The 22,701-nt window shown below is 38.9% G+C and overlaps 1 protein-coding gene across 7 annotated transcripts in view; it reads left to right on the top strand.

Moving 5' to 3' along the window:
- The window catches only part of LOC139759026 (uncharacterized), a 32,629-nt gene extending 11,972 nt beyond the window's left edge, over window positions 1-20,657 (top strand). For all 7 annotated transcript variants that reach the window (XM_071680924.1, XM_071680921.1, XM_071680923.1 and 4 more), the window contains 2 exons: window positions 602-787; window positions 17,042-20,657. In XM_071680924.1, coding sequence (XP_071537025.1) covers window positions 613-787; window positions 17,042-18,315 — 1,449 coding nt within the window. In that variant the 5' untranslated portion in view covers window positions 602-612 and the 3' untranslated portion in view covers window positions 18,316-20,657. The remainder of the gene's footprint in view (window positions 1-601; window positions 788-17,041) is intronic.
- Window positions 20,658-22,701: the final 2,044 nt, after the last annotated feature.

Genomic DNA, 22,701 nt, shown 5'->3' on the forward strand with positions numbered 1-22,701 from the left:
AGTGAGCCTCTCCTCCCTCATCCTTTCCATATATCCAGACCATATCAGCCCTCTTCAGCTATCTCATGCATACTCTTCTTACTACCACACCTTTCTCTTTCCTTGTTATTTCTAATTTGATCAATCCAGCTTCAAACTTTTCATTTCCAACTGGTTTATGTTTCCATTGGAATCTACCATCATCAGTGATGAAAACCAGTCTGACTCATTTTCATGCTTCAAGCAATTTTATCTGAAAAATTTTGATCATATTCATGAACTGAAGAAGTGCTTTTTTATTGTAGGTAAGATTTTGTGCAAACTTTGATAGTTACCAAAATCCTATCCTCACCATTAGCATATCAGAATCTTTCCTTCCCAGACATACACCAGAAACCTTCCCATATCATACACATCATGCACTCTCTTTCAGGACACATCCTTAAACTTTTTAAGATTCAGAACTAAGTATGGTAATCATTATGTTAATGCCCAGTTCTGTGAATGTGCTAAGCAAGTTATATGTATAATGTGAAATCATGCATGTTTATGAATTGAAAGCCTTCTTGATCCTTAGTTGTTGTATAATTGCAGTTACATAGAGGTATTTTTTACTTTACAGCTTGTGGCCAGATGGCAAGAGTTGGAGGTGAGCTAGTTGGAGGCGAACTAGGGGTTGTACTCGAAGAAACTGGAGTAGGGGTAACATTTGTTGATCCACCATCTTTAGAGTCCTCAGGTCTAACTGAAGATGCACTCAACAGTGATCTCACAGTTTGTCAGTACATACTCCCACATGATGTCACAGGTAATATTCTTTATTTAGTTTTGCCGATTTCAAATACATTGGGAGATCTTGCTGCAGAGTGAAAAGAATTTGTACTAATTTTAATGAGCACTTTCTAGGAATACAGTGATGCAGAATCATGCAAATATCTCATTTAGAATGAACTGCTGTAAGGTGTCCTTCCCAGGAAAGAAAAAATTGAATGTTACTCTGAAGTGTTTACATTTGTTAAAGCATTAACTGTATTAGGTTTTTGTAGTATTGTGGGGATACTAAGAAGGAGGGCATGTTAATGCTGTGCAAAACATAAAGGGAATTGTAGAAAAAGAAAACAGAAAAGGCTGAAAAAGAACTTGGAATAGTATTGGCTGTCTGAAAATTTTGATTGATGTGGTACATGAAAATGTAAGCAAATGTCCAGCCCATCTCCAAACAAGGAAAGCATCAGCTGACTCATTGCTCTCACTTTGCTGTCTCCAGAAGTCTGAAACTCTGCTACACTCTGACTTTCTTGAACACAGATTTTCTTTCCCTTTGAGAGCTTCAATAATACTTTTATAGTGCAAAGTCTGTTGGTGATCTTCTCTCCTGTATAAGCTACCTCTGGCCCTCCTCTATTAAAGATTTTGGTTAGCCTTTTGCCACAGCCCTAATCATCAAGCACTTGACAGGTTGTGGCACAAGTCTTTGCATTTAAAACATAATGTCTTTGGCTTTTCTTTTGCTTTGTTCTCTGATACTTAGTTTCTTTTCCAGTCTTTCTATTGCTATACTCATTGATGGAATGACTTCTTACTCTTATCCTGTCAACAGTTTTATCTCTTCAGGTTCTCTTCTTCCTCTTATCCAGCCACCAGTCGTGTCCCTCAGGGTTCTAACTTATTGCCTACCTTCTTTCTTCTCTCCATAAATGATTTTTCTTCAACCTCTAACTTTACTCTTATGATGACCCTATCCAGAAACAAATTAAACAGCCATAGTGACATCACAGTCATCAAACAACACTGTTGTAGACCCACCTTCAACTGGTACCACCTAACTTCCTCTCTTTCTCCTTGCACACACATCTTATTCTTTTGATAAAAACTCTCCCCTGCTCCAAGGAGCTTTCCTTTCATACCATGTATTCATAACACCTTCCACAGAGCACCCTTTCCAACCTTGATGATGTGCATTCTCCAAATCCATAAACTCATCATACAAATCTTTCCATTTCTATATGTACTTCTTACACTATTCTTAAAGTAAACATATGGTTTACACATCCTCTACCATTCTGAACTCACACTGTTTCTCCTTAGTGTGATGCTCTGTTTATGCCACCAACCACTCAGTCACCATTCTCCCATACAGTTTACTTTTTGTCTCCATTGCCTTTGTATACCAGCACTATACAAGCATTCCACCTATTCTTAGGGATCTCACCATGAGCCATACATACAATGAAAATCATAACTACGCATCAACAACACAGTCATCTCATTTCTTGAGAAACTCAACTGCAGTCCCATCCACTCCAGCCATTACACAAAACTTTCACCATCTCTTCTCTTTTCACCAAACCACTTACCGTAACTCTTTCACATCCTTGACCCAAACACCCCATATCTGCTAACCTTTCATCTAGCACATTCAACAGTCCTTTTCAATTTTCACTCCATCTCATCAGTTCTTCCTTAATTGTTACCACATTCCCATCTGCTCCCTTCATTAGTGCACCTATTTGTTCTCTTGTTATCCTTACACTATGAACCTCCTTCCAGAATATATCCTAATTATCTCTGAAGTTTTCCAATACAAGGGGCTAATACTCATTTTAGGTGGCTTGTTAAAGAAAAATATGGGAATGAGTGATTGAAGCCCATTGTGTATGGGGGATTATGTTCAGACCAAAAGATTTCCTTAGTCTAATTTCATATTTGGAATATACTTGAAACATCTTAAGATCCTTATGCCTCACTTTCATGATATAGATTAGACTCTCTGATTCAGTAACTGTTACCATTTCACTGGTAAATCAGACAACATTAAATGATCATTTGCTGAGAATGCTGATGATGAGGGATTGAGCAAGATAGTGGTGGAGTGGGATGGGGGTTGAGTGAATAGTTTGTCAAGCCTTCCAAATGACTTCATCCATTTCAGTATGTAATCTTTGTTTTTGATGTCTTTGGGCACTATTAGATCTCACTTTAGTGGCATGTAAAGAATACAAAAACTTTGTGTTCCTTATGTGACCATCAGTGTCTAGAGTTGGATAAGAATTTAATGTTTTGCTTGGTATCATTATAAAAGGCATTACAACTGATAGATTTTAGAGTATACTGAAACGTTTTGTAATTGATGGAAAAGAATATTGAAAAAATACCTAGATTTTCTTCGATTCTATCATTATTTAAAAATTTTTTGGCATTCTATGAACTGTCTGATGCTAAGATGTTACTTTCGTACTCTCTCTACCCATCTCTCATTTGCCCTCTTTTCCAGTACCTGCACCATCCACTCTCTCCTCTTCTCTACAACTCCCAATCACCCACACTCCTTCCTTTCATGTAACAGCCATACACCTCTCGTTTTCATTAAGACCTTTATTTCCATATACCACCTCTCACTACCCTTTCTTACCTGCTCACATGCCTCATTCTGCATACCACATACTTCTGTTGCTCACTGCTTCCCTAAGCACCTCTCATTTTTCACCCACTCCCCAAGTTTCATTTACTCTCACCTTTTGCCTTTCTCCATCCAATCTGTCTTGATATTTCCTCATACAAGCTTCTTTTCCATGCTCACTCACATTTACCAGCCTCTTCCCACTCATATTATTTCATATTTTCATAAGTCCTTTACAAACTTGCATCCTCACCTCCAACAAGAAGTGATGAGACATCCCACCACCTGCCTCTCTCCAGACATTTACTTATGAGAGTCTTTCTTTAGCCAGTTAATCAGTTACTACATAAGTAACACCGACTTGCCATCTGTCTCGTATATTCTTGTATACTTATGTATTTATCCCCTTTTTGACCATTTATTTCCAGTCACATTTTTCACCTTAACTCAATAAGCTGTTCATCATTTATGCCACATTTATGCCACAGAATTATATGGTCAATTGCCACATCACCCACTCTTAGATTCAAATCATCCATCACTAATATTCAGTTGACCACAGCAAAATTGCTGATGTTCTCACTCATCTCCTCCTAAAATACTCACCTCTCTTCTTCACTCCTCTTGATGCTAGGTACATGAGCACAGACAATCATTTACCTCTTTTAATCTACTTCTCTTTTTATCCACGTTAATGTGGAGCTCCTTTGCTTTTACACTCACACTAACCCCTGAATTTATCCTTAAGACATTACAAATCCATTTTTCCCCCTTCTTGGTGAGCTTAGCTTCATTCAGAGCTAGAACATCCAGGTTTTTCTCCTCAAACATGCAACTTATCTCATCTTCTCATCTTGGTTACATTCACACACATTCTGACTTGGCTCCCTCATCTCTTTCATCTTTGAGAAATTGCAATACAAGGCATGGAGGATGTATATAGAATATAGTTTTACAAGATGAAACTATTTTGATTTTTGTTTTCAATTTTATTACTTTAATGCATTCATGGCACAACACATCAGAGATAATGGTCCCCAGTCCAAAAAAGTCAAATACTTTCTTTTCCTCTCAGAATATCTTTATATTATGCATAAGTAAATGAAATACCCAAAAAGGCAGAATGGTGGTCATATATCTCTGTGACTGTATAATGATTGTTTTTCTAGGCATGATTTTACCCTGAACCATTTATGTTAAGCACAGTACACACTAGTATTTTTCCAGGTGTGAATTCAAATTCTTTAAGCACACTTCACATCTGTATTAGCATTTTATGTATTATGTACGCGAGCGGATCTTTGTTCGTTTACAAGAATTAGAGTACAGATAATTTTCTTATCTCCAAAAATGTAAGCACTGATAGTGCATGAATTATTAGATTATTCTAAAACTAAATTTTCACTTTTTGTGTATTTTGAGTTGTTAGAGATCTGGCACTTACATGAGACATCACGAGATATCTTTGCACCTGATTCATTCATAATCGTCTGTAACTGCATTGTGTGAAATGGTTACCATCTAGTTCATAGTCACAAATGGGTATTGGTTGGGTAAGTGACAACTGAGTGGTGAGCTACCACTTCATTGGTTGTCAAGTTGCTCTCCTGTGACCCAGTTAGTTGTCTTTCTTTCTACCTCACCCACACATAGACCACTGGTATTTTGTTCACAAACTTACAATCTTTCCTTTTGCACATAATTCACATGCCTCATTCTTCATAGTTGTAGATTTTCCTGTGCTGAGCTGTATGCACTTGCCCTGCCTTTTGGGAAAATGGTAGGAGCAATAGACAGAAGTGGTGGGTTAGAACATTTAGGCAGGAGCATTAGGTAGAAACATTAGGTAGAGGTTATTGGTGGGAACATTAGGTAGGAACCTCTGCCAGCACTGCATTAGGGTTTCCCATCTGTCAGTGGCCTGTTAAGAATGAGGCACAAAAGGCTAAGAAGCTGCACTGGAATGTACAAGTTATGAAGACTCTCCTCTTGCCATGGCCACCCCCCTTAAGGGAGATCCAGGTGGGAACAGGCTTCAGAGATCTAGATGAATAGAGAAATAGATTCACAGTTACACATTTAATATGAATATAATGGAATTTTTGGAGACCATTGTAGAGCCATAACAAAAACAAAACTTAAAGTATTTTTATTTGTTTTTCATTGCCAGAAAATACTTAGAAATATTCTACTTCTAGCTCTTATTCTGCATGCACACATAATTCCTATTCTTTTTCAGTGAAATATTATGATGTACACAAGCTTACTTATTGATAACTTTTTTCATTAATTACCTTGTGCTTCATACATGTCGTGTGATTGTGGGGGCATACATGTAACATCATGCAAGGTTAATGAAGATGTACCTTCTATAATGATTTATGGGTGACTGAGGAGCGTGATTCATCTTCCAGCAGTGATGGAAGGTTTTTCAAGGTGTCTACAAGTAATTGATTGTCATGGACATGTGGCATCACACTTAAACTGAAGCACAGGCATCTCCCATGATTATCTTTGGATGACTGAGGTGTATGATACTTTTTCCAGCTGTGGCAGAAAGTTGTTGGAAATGTTTATGGGTAATTATTGGAATCAAACATCAGTTGGGATTTCAGATGAGTCAGAATTTTAAAACACTGTGCGTCACTTAAAGCAGTGAGCTTGAAGTGCCATGTTTAATGCATGGAGCACTGAAAGGGTTTGTTCATCTTGGATGCCTCATTGAAATTGTCCAGCCATCCAAATTTTCCTCTTATCCAACTATCTGCAGGGCTCAGCTCGTTTGAAATTGATGCTTTCACCATATTTGTCCATGACATTGAATGCTTCAGTATAGATGAGTACTGGGGAGGTAACGCTGTAATTAATGTTTTGAGTTTTAACTGTTTAGCAACTGTTCAGTCATTTTTTGATGTTTTTTGTGTGTTTTTTGCCAACTTGAACATGACTGGTTGGTTCTGTACATTAAGATAACTGGTTTCTTTATTCATTCCAGTGAGAAAAGCTAACAAAACTCATACCAAATATCATACATAGAACCTTGAAATATATGGATATAGATGTCCAGTTCGCACATTCCATCCATTTTTTCTGGGTTATGCTATTTGTATATAATGGTTTTTGGGTAAGTGCTGCAATTGCAAACAGTGGTGAAGAGTTTAATGGACTCTTTAAGCACAGTAAACAAAGCAGTGATCTGAAATTTATGTGCCATAGATTTAGAAAAAGTATACAGTATACAGGGCTGGAGTGAAGAAGGCTTTTGGGGTATCGAGCTGTGAACATTAAAGAGGATGAGAAGTGTGTGTTGAATAGAATGCATTGAATGAGTGTATTACATAGGCCAGGGGGAACATGCTGAACATGGTAAACCATAGGGTCTGGTTATTGATGTTAGGTTTTGGTACATAGTATTTGACAACTCAGAAGTTGATGAATGCAGATGAGGCTAGTGTTCATTTGTTCTTATTACTACTTTGCTAAAGCAGGAAAGGCAGTTAGGTTTTATGAAAGAAATAGCTTGAGCAAAAAGGAACTTTGGAAAGTTGTAACTAAATGTGGAGGGGCATAAAAGACTGCTGAATGCTGCTTAGAGCTCTTAAAATGGAAATTTTGCCTATGCAGTATGATAAGATGCTACTAATTAAGCAATCTGAGGGGTTGAAAGTGAATGCATGTACAGTATGAGCAAGTCATTTAATTTGAGAGAGATGGACATCTCTTCAATATTGGTTTAAATTTGGAAGTAGAGGCTGGAAAGGAGTATAGTTATGATATCTGGGGGCTGTGATTAGTAAGAATGGCAGTTGGAAAGCAGAATCTTCGAGGTAAGTAATCCATGGAAGAACAGTTGCAGGCATTCTGAGAGCTTTAGTGACTGGAAAAGAAAGTTAGTGCTTAATGTTGAAGAAGCCTTTAAGATGAAGTACTTTAACCAGCTTTCATGTGTAAACATGAAATCTTGATTGTTCTAGGTATGATCAGGTAGATGTTAAGGCGTGAGAGAGGGTTAGTGTGTTTCTTATAGCTGGACTTAGATCAGTAGATCTTGAAAGATGTAAAAGATGAGCAGTATGAGAAAGATTTTTTAGAGGAGATAGATGAAAACCTTTTAAGCTGTTATGGCTAGTGCTGTTTATGGCAGGTGAGGGGTCCTTTTTAACAAGTTTGCAGGTATGTATTGAGAAAAAGTAGATCGAGTAAAAGAAAAGTAAATTCTTTCTTTTTTATTTTGGTTAATGAGAGGGAGAAATAAGAAAAGAGGAAAAGTGTTTCAAGAATTTTGGAGGAAATGGAAAACTTGCCCTTTGAAAAAGACCTTGACATAGTTGTTAGGGAAGACATTAGGAGGTAGAAAGTTCCAAAATATGTGCTGATGGCCACATGGTAGTTATTGAATGTAGTAGCTTGCTGAGTCTTAAATGATAGAGCTAACTGCAGAGATACAGAAGCAGCCAACTCTTGGGAGCAAAATCAGTGGTACCTATAGACTTATAGAGAGGGAAAGTAAACCAACACTGCAAGGTAAGGCAATTGGGTTTTGTGGTTAGACTGGGAGAGTTGATAAGTCAGGCTATTTTAGACTAGCCTCCGGTAAGTAAGTATTAGAGCTAGGACAACCCCAGATGTTAGGGGAGTACTTCATATAAAGACTGATCAGTTCTTTATATAACAGAGCAGTTGTTCAGCAGAGAAGTTACAGCATCTAAACAGGGCTCCCAGTTTCTTAAAAGCAGAATTAGCTCATTTTGTTGTATGCAGTTTCCTAAATATTACAGTGACACCAAGTAAGTTCATTGTGTTAAACAGTAGAATTACAGATCCATCAAAAGAGATAGGGAGGGTTGAAAGGGGTTTTTAGACAGAGAATTGGGCAGAAACTTGGTTTTGGAGGCAATGAACTTAACCAGGCTAGCCTCCATCTACCCTACTGAGATATCCTGTCCAAGTCTGAGTTTAAAGAGGAAGCTGTGGAGGGACAAGATGCATTTTGAGTGAAAGAGGATGGAGCAGGTTTGAAGGTGGAGGAATGCAGTGTTGAATTCTCTGTTTATGAGTTTATTTTGTTATCTGCTGAAGAAAGGAAATCATCATTAAAAAGGAAGAAGAGTGAAGGAGACAAAACAAAACCTTGAGGGGCATCTCTGGTGATTGGAAAAGGAGGAAAGGTTGATCCATCTACAACTACAGAGACAGATCACCCAGAGAGGAAGCTGGATTTGAGAAAGCAAATAGAAGGAGGGAAGGCAGTGGAGGGGAGCTTGGTGTTTATGCTGTTAAAAGCTTTTGATAAATCAAGTCTACCCCATAGGATTCTCCAAAATCTTTCAAATATGATGAATAGACATTAGTAAGATAGGAAAGGATATCACCAGTGGATCTTGCCTTACAGAAACCAAATTGATGATCAGAGAGAAGAATGTGTTCAAAATATTTGAGGACATGGAAGTTTAAGAGGGATTCAAATGCTTTAGATACATCAGAAGTCAAATTATACAAAATTAAGATTAAAATGGGATGTGCTAATGCAGATGTCCATGAAGAAGTTGCACTTTATAAACAAAAACAAAACAAACAAGCATGCACAGGGACATGTTCAGAAGCATATTCCTTCACTAGATGGGGATGGATACCATATGGGCTACAATCCTTGTTTTTTCTTGAGATAAGTTGCTTTCTGGACAGTACTAAGAAAGATTATGGGGATAAGCATAGGATTTGTATGATTAGCATCAGGAGGTGAGGGAAGATCAGTCTTCCATGCTGGAGTTAGAATAGAAAGAGAACGAAAAAGAGTTGCTTTCACATTGCGAGAGACAGCTGTAGTACCTTCAGATCAGAAAAGTAAAGGAGAGGGAATACCACAGAAGTTTTTCAAGATAACTTTAACCAAAGACCAGAAAGACTTAACTGGATGAAGAGGTGAGGTTATTGCAGTATCTACAGAGTGGTTACAGGAATGCTTCATGTACAGACAAAGTACTTGTACTGATTATGGGCAGAGATAAATGTTGAATGGGAGTTGGAAAAATGAGAGTCTTTCCAAAAGTAGTATGCCAGGTCCCATGCCTGAATGGCCTCAGAACAGGCATGGTTGAATGATAGATTGAAAGAAGTGGAGATTTTGGAGGAAAAAGGGATATATGCCCCATTTACACACCTAAAACCTCTGCTTTATGTTCAACAGAGACAAAAGCATCACCTGAGGAGAGGCAGTAATCTGCCAAAGTTATGTCAAAAGATAATTTATGCAAGTTATTACAGTCAGCATTATCAAGATACAAAGAAGGGGCTGCTTGAGGAGGAGGAAGAGGTGCATTTAGTCATATAAGAGATATGTTTACAAGAGCTTATCAAGTGAATCTGTAAGAGCGATGTAAAATATACACGCATACCATTGTTTTTTCATTAGCTATATAGTTTTATCATTTCACTGTGAGTTGTACATATGTAGTTTCATCTCATGAATGTGTTTATGGGCCCACTGCTTAATGCTTAGTCTGTAAGAACCAAGCACAAGGTATTGTTTAGTCTTTTGTAACATGTAAAGCGGACCTGCAGACGACACAAGGAAATTCTGAATGTTCGCCCAAACACACGTTGTTATGGAATGGGTGTTGACAGGCCTAGATAAAAGTTGGACTAAGCAGCCAGCTCAGGACATACACTCTTCAGCCTCGATACACAGACTATTCATGTGTCGTAGAGTGTCATCAGACCGTAGTCCAGAGTACTATAGATGTTATATTTATATTTATTATACTTTGTCGCTGTCTCCCTCTTTAGCGAGGTAGCACAAGGAAACAGATGAAAGAATGGCCCAACCCACCTACATACACATTTATATACATACACGTCCACACACGCAAATATACATACCTATGCATCTCAATGTGTATATATATATATATATATATATATATATATATATATATATATATATATATATATATATATATATATTTGCCCTGGGGATAGGGGAGAAAGAATACTTCCCACGTATTCCCTGCGTGTCGTAGAAGGCGACTAAAAGGGGAGGGAGCGGGGGGCTGGAAATCTTCCCCTCTCGTTTTTTTTTTAATTTTCCAAAAGAGGGAACAGAGAATTGCGCCAGGTGAGGGTATTCCCTCAAAGGCCCAGTCCTCTGTTCTTAACGCTACCTCGCTAGTGCGGGAAATGGCGAATAGTTTGAAAGAAAAGAAAAGATATATATATATATTTATTTTGCTTTGTCGCTGTCTCCCGCATTTGCGAGGTAGTGCAAGGAAACAGAAGAAAGAAATGGCCCAACCCACCCCCATACACATGTATATACACACACGTCCACACACGCAAATATACATACCTATACATCTCAATGTACACATATATATACACACACAGACACATACATATATACACATGCACACAATTCACACTGTCTGCCTTTATTCATTCCTATCGCCACCTTGCCACACATGGAATACCATCCCCCTCCCCCCTCATGTGTGCGAGGTAGCGCTAGGAAAAGATAACAAAGGCCCCATTCGTTCACACTCAGTCTCTAGCTGTCTTGCAATAATGCCCGAAACCACAGCTCCCCTTCCACATCCAGGCCCCACACAACTTTCCATGGTTTACCCCAGACGCTTCACATGCCCTGATTCAATCCACTGACAGCACGTCAACCCCGGTATACCACATCGATCCAATTCACTGTATTCCTTGCCCGCCTTTCACCCTCCTGCATGTTCAGGCCCCAATCACTCAAAATCTTTTTCACTCCATCTTTCCACCTCCAATTTGGTCTCCCACTTCTCCTCGTTCCCTCCACCTCCGACACATATATCCTCTTGGTCAATCTTTCCTCACTCATTCTCTCCATGTGCCCAAACCATTTCAAAACACCCTCTTCTGCTCTCTCAACCACGCTCTTTTTATTTCCACACATCTCTCTTACCCTTACATTTCTTACTCAATCGAACCACCTCACACCACACATTGTCCTCAAACATCTCATTTCCAGCACATCCACCCTCCTGCGCACAACTCTATCCATAGCCCACGCCTTGCAACCATAAAACATTGTTGGAACCACTATTCCTTCAAACATACCCATTTTTGCTTTCCGAGATAATGATCTCGACTTCCACACATTCTTCAATGCTCCCAGGATTGTTGCCCCCTCCCCCACCCTATGTTTCACTTCCGCTTCCATGGTTCCATCCGCTGCCAGATTCACTCCCAGATATCTAAAACACTTTACTTCCTCCAGTTTTTCTCCATTCAAACTCACCTCCCAATTGACTTGACCCTCAACCCTACTGTACCTAATAACCTTGCTCTTATTCACATTTACTCTCAGCTTTCTTCTTTCACACACTTTACCAAACTCAGTCACCAGCTTCTGTAGTTCCTCACATGAATCAGCCACCAGCGCTGTATCATCAGCGAACAACAACTGACTCACTTCCCAAGCTCTCTCATCCACAACAGACTGCATACTTGCCCCTCTTTCCAAAACTCTTGCATTCACCTCCCTAACAACCCCATCCATAAACAAATTAAACAACCATGGAGACATCACACACCCCTGCCGCAAACCTACATTCACTGAGAACCAATCACTTTCCTCTCTTACTACACGTACACATGCCTTACATCCTCGATAAAAACTTTTCACTGCTTCTAACAACTTGCCTCCCACATCATATATTCTTAATACCTTCCACAGAGCATCTCTATCAACTCTATCATATGCCTTCTCCAGATCCATAAATGCTACATACAAATCCATTTGCTTTTCTAAGTATTTCTCACATACATTCTTCAAAGCAAATACCTGATCCACACATCCTCTACCACTTCTGAAACCACACTGCCCTTCTCCAATCTGATGCTCTGTACATGCCTTCAACCTCTCAATCAATACCCTCCCATATAATTTACCAGGAATACTCAACAAACTTATACCTCTGTAATTTGAGCACTCACTCATCCCCTTTGCCTTTGTACAGTGGCACTATGCACGCATTCCGCCAATATATACACACACACACACAGACATATACATATATACACATGTACATAATTCATACTGTCTGCCCTTATTCATTCCCATCGCCACCCCGCCACACATGAAATGAAAACCCCCTCCCCCCGCCTGTGCGCGAGGTAGCGTTGGGAAAAGACAACAAAGGCCACATTCATTCACATTCAGCTGTCATGTATAATGCACCGAAACCACAGCTCCCTTTCCACATCTAGGCCCCACAAAACTTTCCATGGTTTACTCCAGATGCTTCACATGCCCTGTTTCAATCCATTGACAGCACATCGACCCCGGTATACCACATTGTTCCAGTTCACTCTATTTCTTGCATGCCTTTCACCCTCCTGCATGTTCAGGCCCCGATCACTCAAAATCTTTTTCACTCCATCATTCCACCTCCAATTTGGTTTCTCATTTCTCCTCATTCCCTCCACCTCTGACACATATATCCTCTTAGTCAATCTTTTCTCACTCTTTCTCTCCATGTGACCAAACCATTTCAAAATATCCTCTTCTGCTCTCAGCCACACTCTTTGTATTATCATACATCCCTCTTAACCTTCATTACTTACTTGATCAAACCACCTCACACCACATATTGTCCTCAAACATCTCATTTCCAGCACATCCACCCTCCTCCACACAACTCGCAACCATATAACATTGTTGGAACCACTATTCCTTCAAACATACCCATTTTCGCTTTCCAAGATAACATTTTCAACTTCCATACATTTTTCAACGCTCCCAGAACTTTCCCCCCCTCCCCCACCCTATGCTTCACTTCCACTTCCATGGTTCCATCTGCTGCCAAATCCACTCCCAGATATCTAATACACTTCACTTCCTCGAGTTTTTCTCCATTCAGACTTGCCTCCCAGTTGACTTGTCCCTCAACCTTACTGTACCTAATAACCTTGCTCTTATTCGCATTTACTCTCAGCTTTCTTTTTTAACAACTTTACCAAACTCAGTCACTAGCTTCTGCAGTTTCTCACCTGAATCATCCATCAGCGCTGTATCATCAGCGAACAACAACTGAACGTACTTATTTTTCTAATAGAATTGTTAAGGCCACCTGAAATTCATTAAGTGCCATGGAATGAAGAAGACGATCCCAGATGTCAAGTGGTGGTAGCAATGACCAGCCCACATGCTGAATTTGCAGTGCTGAGTGATTCACCTGGACTCCTGTTTTTGGCCCACGAACATGACTGTGGGTAATCTCAAGCACTCCCGAAGGCCTCCATGAAGACATCGACAATCCTGGCACGTTCCTCCTGTGGACATAAAGGACTGAACTTGCTATTTTCTTGATTTTTACATCCAGTGCTTTTCCATGTATAGCCATCACTCATCATGGCTTGCAGAAGCTTGAGCCAGATTGTGGCCAAGTGATGTAAGAGCAATGTAAAATGTACACACATACCATTAATTTTTCATTAGTTACGAGTAGGAAGAGAGGAAAGTGATTGGTTCTCATTGAATGCCGGTTTGCGGCAGGGGTGCGTGATGTCTCCATGGTTCTTTAATTTGTTTATGGATGGGGTTGTTAGGGTGGCAAATGCAAGAGATTTGGAGAGAGGGGCAAGTATGCAGTCTGTTGTGGATGAGAGAGCTTGGGAAGTGAGTCAGTTGTTGTTCGCTGATGATACAATGCTGGTGGCTGATTTGGGTGAGAAACTGGAGAAGCTGGTGACTGGGTTTGGTAAAGTGTGTGAAAGTAGAAAGCTGAGAGTAAATGTGAATAAGAACAAGGTTATTAGGTACTGTAGGGTTGAGGGACAGGTCAATTAGGAAGTATGGAGAAAAACTGGAGGAAGTGAAGTGTTTTAGATATCTAGGAGTGGATTTAGCAGCGGATGGAACCATGGAAGCGGAAGTGAGTCACAGGGTAGGGGAGGAGGCAAAAGTTTTGGGAGCGTTGAAGAATGTGTGGAAGGCGAGAATATTATCTCAGAAAGCAGAAATGGGTATATTTGAAGGAATAGTGGTTCCAACAATGTTATATGGTTGTGAGGCATGGGCTATAGATAGAGTTGTGCGGAGGAGGGTGGATGTGTTGGAAATGTTTGAGGACAATATGTGGTGTGAGGTAGTATGATCGAGTAAGTAATGAAAGGGTAAGCGAGATGTGTGGTAATAAAAAGTGTGGTTGAGAGAGCAGAAGAGGGTGTTTTGAAATGGTTTGGTCACATGGAGAGAATGAGTGAGGAGAGATTGACAAAGAGATTATATGTGTCAGAGGTGGAGGGAATGAGGAGAAGTGGTAGACCAAATTGGAGGTGGAAAGATGGAGTGAAAAGTATTATGAGTGATCAGGGCCTGAACATGCAGGAGGGTGGAAGGCGTGCAAGGAATAGAGTGAATTGGAACGATGTGGTATACTGGGGTCGACGTGCTGTCAATGGACTGAACCAGGGCATGTGTAGCATCTGGGGTAAACCATGGAAAGTTGTGTGGGGCCTGGATGTGGAAATTGAGCTGTGGTTTCAGTGCATTGTACATGACAGCTAGAGACTGAGTGTGAATGAATGTGGCCTTTGTTATCTTTTCCTAGTGCCATCTCGCGCGCATGCGGGGGGAGGGGGTTGTCATTTCATGTGTGGCGGGATGGCGATGGGAAAGAATAAAGGCAGCAAGTATGAATTATGTACATGTGTATATATGTATATGTCTGTGTATGTATATATATGTATACGTTGAGATGTATAGGTATGTACTTGTACATTTGTGGACGTGTATGTATATAGATGTGTATGTGGGTGGGTGGGTGATTCTTTCGTCTGTTTCCTTGCACTATCTTGCTAACGCAGGAGACTGACACAGTATAATAGTAAAAAAAAACTATTTTTATTATTTCATTGTGAATTTTACATATGTCGTTGCATCACATTGAATGTCTTCATGAGCTCACTGCTTAGTCTGTAACATTTAAAGTGGACCTGCAGACGACACAAGGAAATTCCAAACGTTTGCCCAAACACATGTTGTTATGGAATGGGTGAACCATAGATGTGTGTTCTTATTTCAATAAGGTGAGTTTGAATGGAGAAAAACTGGAGGAAGTGAAGTGTTTTAGATATCTGGGAGTGGCTCTGGCAGCGGATGGAACCATGGAAGCGGAAGTGGATCATAGGCTGGGGGAGGGGGCGAAAATTCTGGGGGCCTTGAAGAATGTGTGGAAGTCGAGAACATTATCTTGGAAAGCAAAAATGGGTATGTTTGAAGGAATAGTGGTTCCAACAATGTTGTATGGTTGCGAGGCGTGGGCTATGGATAGAGTTGTGCGCAGGAGGATGGATGTGCTGGAAATGAGATGTTTGAGGACAATGTGTGGTGTGAGGTGGTTTGATCGAGTGAGTAACGTAAGGGTAAGAGAGATGTGTGGAAATAAAAAGAGCGTGGTTGAGAGAGCAGAAGAGGGTGTTTTGAAGTGGTTTGGGCACATGGAGAGAATGAGTGAGGAAAGATTGACCAAGAGGATATATGTGTCGGAGGTGGAGGGAACGAGGAGAAGAGGGAGACCAAATTGGAGGTGGAAAGATGGAGTGAAAAAGATTTTGAGTGATCGGGGCCTGAACATGCAGGAGGGTGAAAGGAGGGCAAGGAATAGAGTGAATTGGAGCTATGTGGTATACCGGGGTTGACGTGCTGTCAGTGGATTGAATCAAGGCACGTGGAGCGTCTGGGGTAAACCATGGAAAGCTGTGTAGGTATGTATATTTGCGTGTGTGGACGTATGTATATACATGTGTATGGGGGGGGTTGGGCCATTTCTTTCGTCTGTTTCCTTGCGCTACCTTGCAAACGCGGGAGACAGCGACAAAGTATAATCAAAAAAAAAAATATAACACTAAAGGCCACCTGAAATTCATTAAGTACCATGGAACAAAACGACAACCCCAGACTACAATTTGGCTGGTGGTGAGAATGTGCTCTACAGCATGAAGGATGGTTAGAATGGCAGATCCATAATATTAGGAGAGTGGTAACAGTAGTCAGGTATATGAGTTAGGTGGGGGCAAGTGGATTGTGAGGGCTTCAGTCTCCCCACCGTGTGTATGGAAGGAGTACAACAATTCCCCAAGATGTACAATAAGTCTCAGGTAGAGGCCTTGACCTCACCTAATTTTCAATGAGGAAAAGCTTGAAGGGAAGGAATATTATAGATAATATCTGGGAATTGATACCAAACACTAACATTTTAAGATTTTGTGCAAGATTGGTAAGAAGACTATCCTTCTCCCAGTAAATCAGTTTGTTTCATTTGCTTGGTGAAAAATGTTAAAGATACCTCATCATGATAGACCTAGATCTAGGATACTTATGAGTGGATTTTGAGGTTATAACTCAGGAATAACGGAAACATATAGTTGATAGAACAACCCCAAACATTCAGTCAAAGTAACTTTAAATGATATTTCTGAAACATGAGAGTCTGAAAATTAGGTAATTTTCTGAAAACAGAAGCCCATGCATATTTTTGGGAGAATTGTGTTAACAGTCCCATATTCAGCATTCCATGAATGAATTGTAATCATGTATTTTTGTTTTATATGTTGTAGCAGGTGTAATATAATAAGTCTGCTAATTTGTGTTAAGTTTTTCTATTCTTTGTGTGATTACAGTTGCTGGGTTTGAAGAAGTTGTGGAAGAAGTGGAATTGGGGTCTCCATCCTGGGACAACCTCAACAAATCTTCATCCTCCTCTTCTCTCAGTCATGACTCAGGAATTAGTGCTGATCCCAGTCCTGATGTGTTTTTCACACTCATAGAAGAGACTGTACCACCAACTGGTCTCCTTGCTTCTTCTCCCAGTCAAGAGGGAGGTGAAGTAATTGTAGAAAGAATATATGAAATGAAAGATGATCTGTGTTTCACAGAAAATGCACATGAGATAAAAGATGAACCTTTGGAAACAGTGGAAGAGTCAGTTGAATTGGAAAGAGAAGAGCAAGTGATAGAACAGGAGGAACCTTGGCTGGAACAAAAAAAGAGTGAGGAAGAAATTAGTAATGAATGTGAAATGAATGGGGTAGAACCCAAAAAGAGCACCCGTGTAAGAGTTGTAGCATATCATTGTACTGACTGTAGTGTGAATTTCACTGATGAAGCTGAATTTAGAGCTCATATGGAAGCTCATTTGATTAAACTGCAAAATTCTTGTGCACTCTGTAGCACAGAATTCTCAACAAAATCAGAACTGCAGGATCATATCAAAGAACATTTTTCTAAAAATTCCTCACACTCTTGTAACATATGTGAGCAAAAGTTTGTATCGAAAAGTGGGTTGAAGCGACACAAGAGACAGCTTCATAGCTGTGGTGGTGGTGTTGTAGTTCTTAATACTGAAATGCATACTGCAAGAAAACCATTCACTTGTGATGAATGTGGAGCCACTTTCACTCAGAATGGTTCTCTTCAGGTGCATCTTCGTCGTCATCGAGGAGAAAAACCATTCACTTGCCAATTATGTGGTAATAGCTTTACCAGGGCACACAGTCTTAAAGTGCATATGAAAACACATACAGGAGAAAAGCCCTATGCATGTGAATATTGTGGTGCATGTTTTGTTACATCATCTCATTTAACTGTTCACCGTCGAACTCATACTGGTGAAAGACCTTATTCATGTAGTGATTGTGGAGCAACGTTTATCACTACCTCACATCTGAATGTTCATCGTAGAGTGCACACTGGAGGAGGAAATGTCACTGCCAATCCTGTTAGTTGCCCACAATGCCAAGCCACATTTAATGATCCAGCCCAGCTTCGTCATCACCGCCGCACTCAGCACCGTATAAATCATCAGCAAAGCACACAGGTGTCATGTAAAGTGTGTGACAAGCGATTTCCAAACTCTCGTCAATTAAGTAACCATATGGTTCATGAGTGTGGCTGAGTTTGGCTTGCATTAGGGGGTGTGATGGCATGTCTAATAGAAAGAATACTGTGGTTATCACTAATATTAGTGATTATCAGTATGTTCCAGCAAATAAACCAACAGTTATCTGAAGTCAGAGACAGTCAAGGGAATTCTGGAGCATTTAAATGATGGTTTGTAAGACCAGTAACAGAAAAAGCCTCATATTTTAAAAGATGGAAATTTTTAATAGAGCGGGGCCTGTTGGTTGCCGCTGACTTCAGAGTAATGTTGAGTCATATGATTGCCTTTGTAAATGTCTCCAAAGTGGCATGAAAACCACCCTAGTAGTCTGTCATCTGGCGGAGGTCAGTATCTCCCATTACAGTAGTCATGTAGCTAGTTGTGGAGTAGACTCAGGTGGGTAGTGTTTGGTTTTGTTTTTTAGAAGATGCTGCCTTTTGATGCAAGTAGGAAAACCAAAGATTTTGAATTGTGCCATGCTTCTGTGGTACAAGTACCATAGAGTTTTATTTGTATAAACTGTTAAAAGTGTATTTCCTATTTATTTATGTACAGTATTGATCTTATTTATTGACTTGCTTGTATTGCAAAGACTGGTGTATATACTGTGCACTGACAGGAGCAAATTTTTATATTTATTTACATATTTATTTATGTATCAGTAATGTAACAAGCAATACATGTATTGATGGAAATCTCATATGCTTCATTGTACAACATATTTCTGATGCACCATGATTTTTCACTGTTCATTGAATGCTTAATAATTCATGCTTACCAATTCTTTATTGTTATTAATATTTTAGTCAAGTGAATATCTTCACATACACATAGAACAAATACCTAGTCATTATATAGATACCAAAACAATAATTACTTTATTGTGTTAGGGAAGTAATTACTTTATTGTGTTAGGGAAGTTCTTTAATTGCTTGAAAGTAGAACGTTTGTTCAAAGCTATTGAATAGAATTACAGGGTCCTCCTTCTCGAACCAAGACACATGGTATTCTTAAAAGAATCATGAAAAGCAGTGGTTGTGGTTCTCTAAAAAAAAATTATGAATATACATTATAGAATGATGCTTTCATTCATGTTGGTTGAAGCATGAGGCATCATGCCTGAAGAATTAAGTCATTGTTTAAATGCATTGAAATAATGGAACAAAGATATATTAGAATAGCATCTATATTTTATATTTGTAGAATTGCCCTCTACACAAGCTTAGGTGGAAAAAGATGTATTATTTTTTTTTGATTGCATGAAGATGGAGCATTAAGTTTATTCCAGTCACTGAGACTTTTTTTTTTGTTGAATGTATAAAATCAAAGGACACAAAATATACATTTAACTTTATAACTGAAAGTTTGAGGAAGACACTAAAATTTACAGAAAAAAATTAAACTGCAAGGCAGTATAAAAGTTATAGTGTGTTAAATTTTGATAAATTGTAATTCTATTGTATAGAAATTTATGGCCAGTGCCCACATGGAGTCAAACTACTGTGTTGACACTGTTCTGTTGTACTATCACAAGCTCGTACCCATTATTACATTGGTTTTGATTCAATGATATGAAGGTAATTATCAGAATGAAGAGTAGCATAAACAGTCTTCGCAGTGTCTAAGCTTATTTGTAGGTTTACTCCATAAAGGGTATTATTATAGAAATGGTAGGCTTTCCTCTGTAAGTTTTAGATAAACAGTGAAAGAATTGGTCAGGCTTAAAAAACTATTTCTTTGAAGACATCTTTTAAGTTGAAATAAGGGTCTCTTTCAGTTTCTGCATTAGCACCTGACCAAATGTTTTTCAAATGGTCTGAGTGATGATGATAGTAGGATGAAATATGGCCTTCCATTAATAAGCATTTCTTACTCCCAAATTTAGAATTTTGTTTTATTTTTTGTGAGAACATAATGAGGAGAAACCATTTTTTCTGAAATTTAGAAAGCATCTGATATACTGCTAACATCAGTGAAAAGTTTTGTTTGTTGCTAAAGTTTGAGATGTTTGTGCTTTTGACAGAAATATATTTATCTTCCAACCAAGATGCTGATCTGTCAGGTACTTTGGGACTCTGATGAATGAAAGAAGTATTTGAAATACTATGATAAAACCTCAATATGAAGAATATTGTTATGCATATCTGTAGTCTGGATCTGCAGTCATCACCCATCACCCTTCACAGTGATATCAATTTTAGATTTGCATTTTATTTGATAATTTAATGTGATGTATTAACTTTGCTAACTCCATAAGCTGATCAATATGTGAAACAGATAGATGAATTGAAGAAATGTAATTTTTTCTTGAAGTGCTATAAACAGTGGTATTATACCAGCATAATTTTGGCAGAGCTTCTGGAATTTACCTATGCATTTCCTCATTTTGAATGACAAACTGTAAATTTTCAGTTTTCTAGTACTGTATAATTTCACATTTTGTGATAATACAGTTTCATAATTTCAAAATATTAGGAACATAGAATTCTTTTATTTATTATCTGGCATTTAGATGAAATTAGGTTTCTTGCTTACCTGTATTATTATCTGAAGATAGTTTTGCAATTGTTAAGTAGCAAATTTTTTTTCAAAAGTTCAGGTACTCATAGATTTATATCTATAGTGTACCAATTATATTTATGTAAGAACATGATCTTGGTATTTCTGCTCTTTATTACAAACACTCATTAGATATTATGGGTTATGCAGATCAAAGAAGGAATTAAACAGGATTTTGCATTTTATTCACATTTTGCTTACTTTTTTTTTTTTTTTTTTTAGTGATAACTTAGGGTCTATTTTAGATTTTCAAAGCTGAATTAAAAAGATAAGATTAGGTTGTGCAGATAAAGTTCTGAATCATGAACACAATAAGTTAACATGAATCACATGTTGCAGAAGAGGGTGTGTTGAAATGGTTTGGGCATATGGAGAGGAGTGAAGAAAGACTGAAAAAGAGGATATATGTGTCAGAGAGGTGGGTACAAGGAGAAGCAGGAGACTAAATTGGAGGTGAAAGGATTGAGTGAAAAAATTTTTGAACAATTGGGGCCTGAACATACGGGAGTGTGAGAGGCTTGAAAGGAATTAAGTGAATTGTAACAATGTGGTATACTGGGGTCAATGTGCTGTCAGTGGACGGAACCAGGGCATATGAATCATCTGGGGTAAACAATGGAATGGTCTGTGGGGTCTGGATGTGGATATGGAGCTGTGGTTTTGGTGCATTACTTGACAGCTTGAGTCTGAGTATGAATGAATGTGGCCTTTTTGTCTGTTTTCCTGGCACTGCCTCGCTGAAGCAGGGGGTAGCGATGCTGTATCCTGTAGGATGGGGTAGCGCCAGGGATGGATGAAGGCAAGCAAGTAATGAATATGTACATATGTGTATATATGTATATATCTGTGTATGTGTATGTGTATATGTTGATATGTATGTATATGTGCGTGTATGGGCATTTATGTATATATATGTGTATATGATGGATTGGCCATTCTTCATCTGTTTCCTGGCACTACCTCACTTGACATGGGAAACAGCAATTAAGTATGATTTTAAAAAGTACATGTGCTTCTTAATAACATTAAAAGACAATGTTTTTGTTGACACATTGTTTTCTTTAGTTACATTGAAAAACTGCTATGTTTGGGAAATTCTTAAGCAAAGGCTTAAGTTCACTAACTGCATATTAGCCATGGGATCAGCTGTCAGTGCATTTTCATGAACCAGATAGTATCTGTTAAGACTTATACTACACACACACTGCAGTATACTAGGCACAAGTTTTATGCTATCACGCATGATTGTTCGCACTCTTGCCAGCAACCAGGCTTCTCTCAAAGATTGAGACTTTCCAGTGTTACACATTGTTGATTCTTTGCCAAAGCCCGAGGCATGACTGCTCAGGAGTACTAGGGAGGGTGTCATAGGACAACTGAATACATGTCACTTCAGAAATGAGTCATTGCACACATCCAATAACCTCGCATCCTCATGGGTCATGTGTACATACAGTGTTGTTCTGTCCTCTCTGAATGTGGTGTTTTGATTTATAAATTTAATAATTTGCTGCAGGATGAATGCAGAAACATAAAACTCGAATATGGCTCCATGATATCAACAAACATTTTACAGTTCTATTGTGGATGAGAGAGCTTGGGAAGCGAGTCAATTGTTGTTCGCTAATGGTACAGCACTGGTGGCTGATTCCTGTGAGAAACTGCAGAAGCTGGTGACTGAGTTTGGTAAAGTGTGTGAAAGAAGAAAGCTGAGAGTAAATGTGAATAAGAGCAAGGTTATTAGGTACAGTAGGGTTGAGGGACAAGTCAATTGGGAGGTAAGTTTGAATGGAGAAAAACTGGAGGAAGTGAAGTGTTTTAGATATCTGGGAGTGGATTTGG

The sequence above is a fragment of the Panulirus ornatus genome, chromosome 32 (assembly GCF_036320965.1).
Source record: "Panulirus ornatus isolate Po-2019 chromosome 32, ASM3632096v1, whole genome shotgun sequence".
NCBI lineage: Eukaryota > Metazoa > Arthropoda > Malacostraca > Decapoda > Palinuridae > Panulirus > Panulirus ornatus.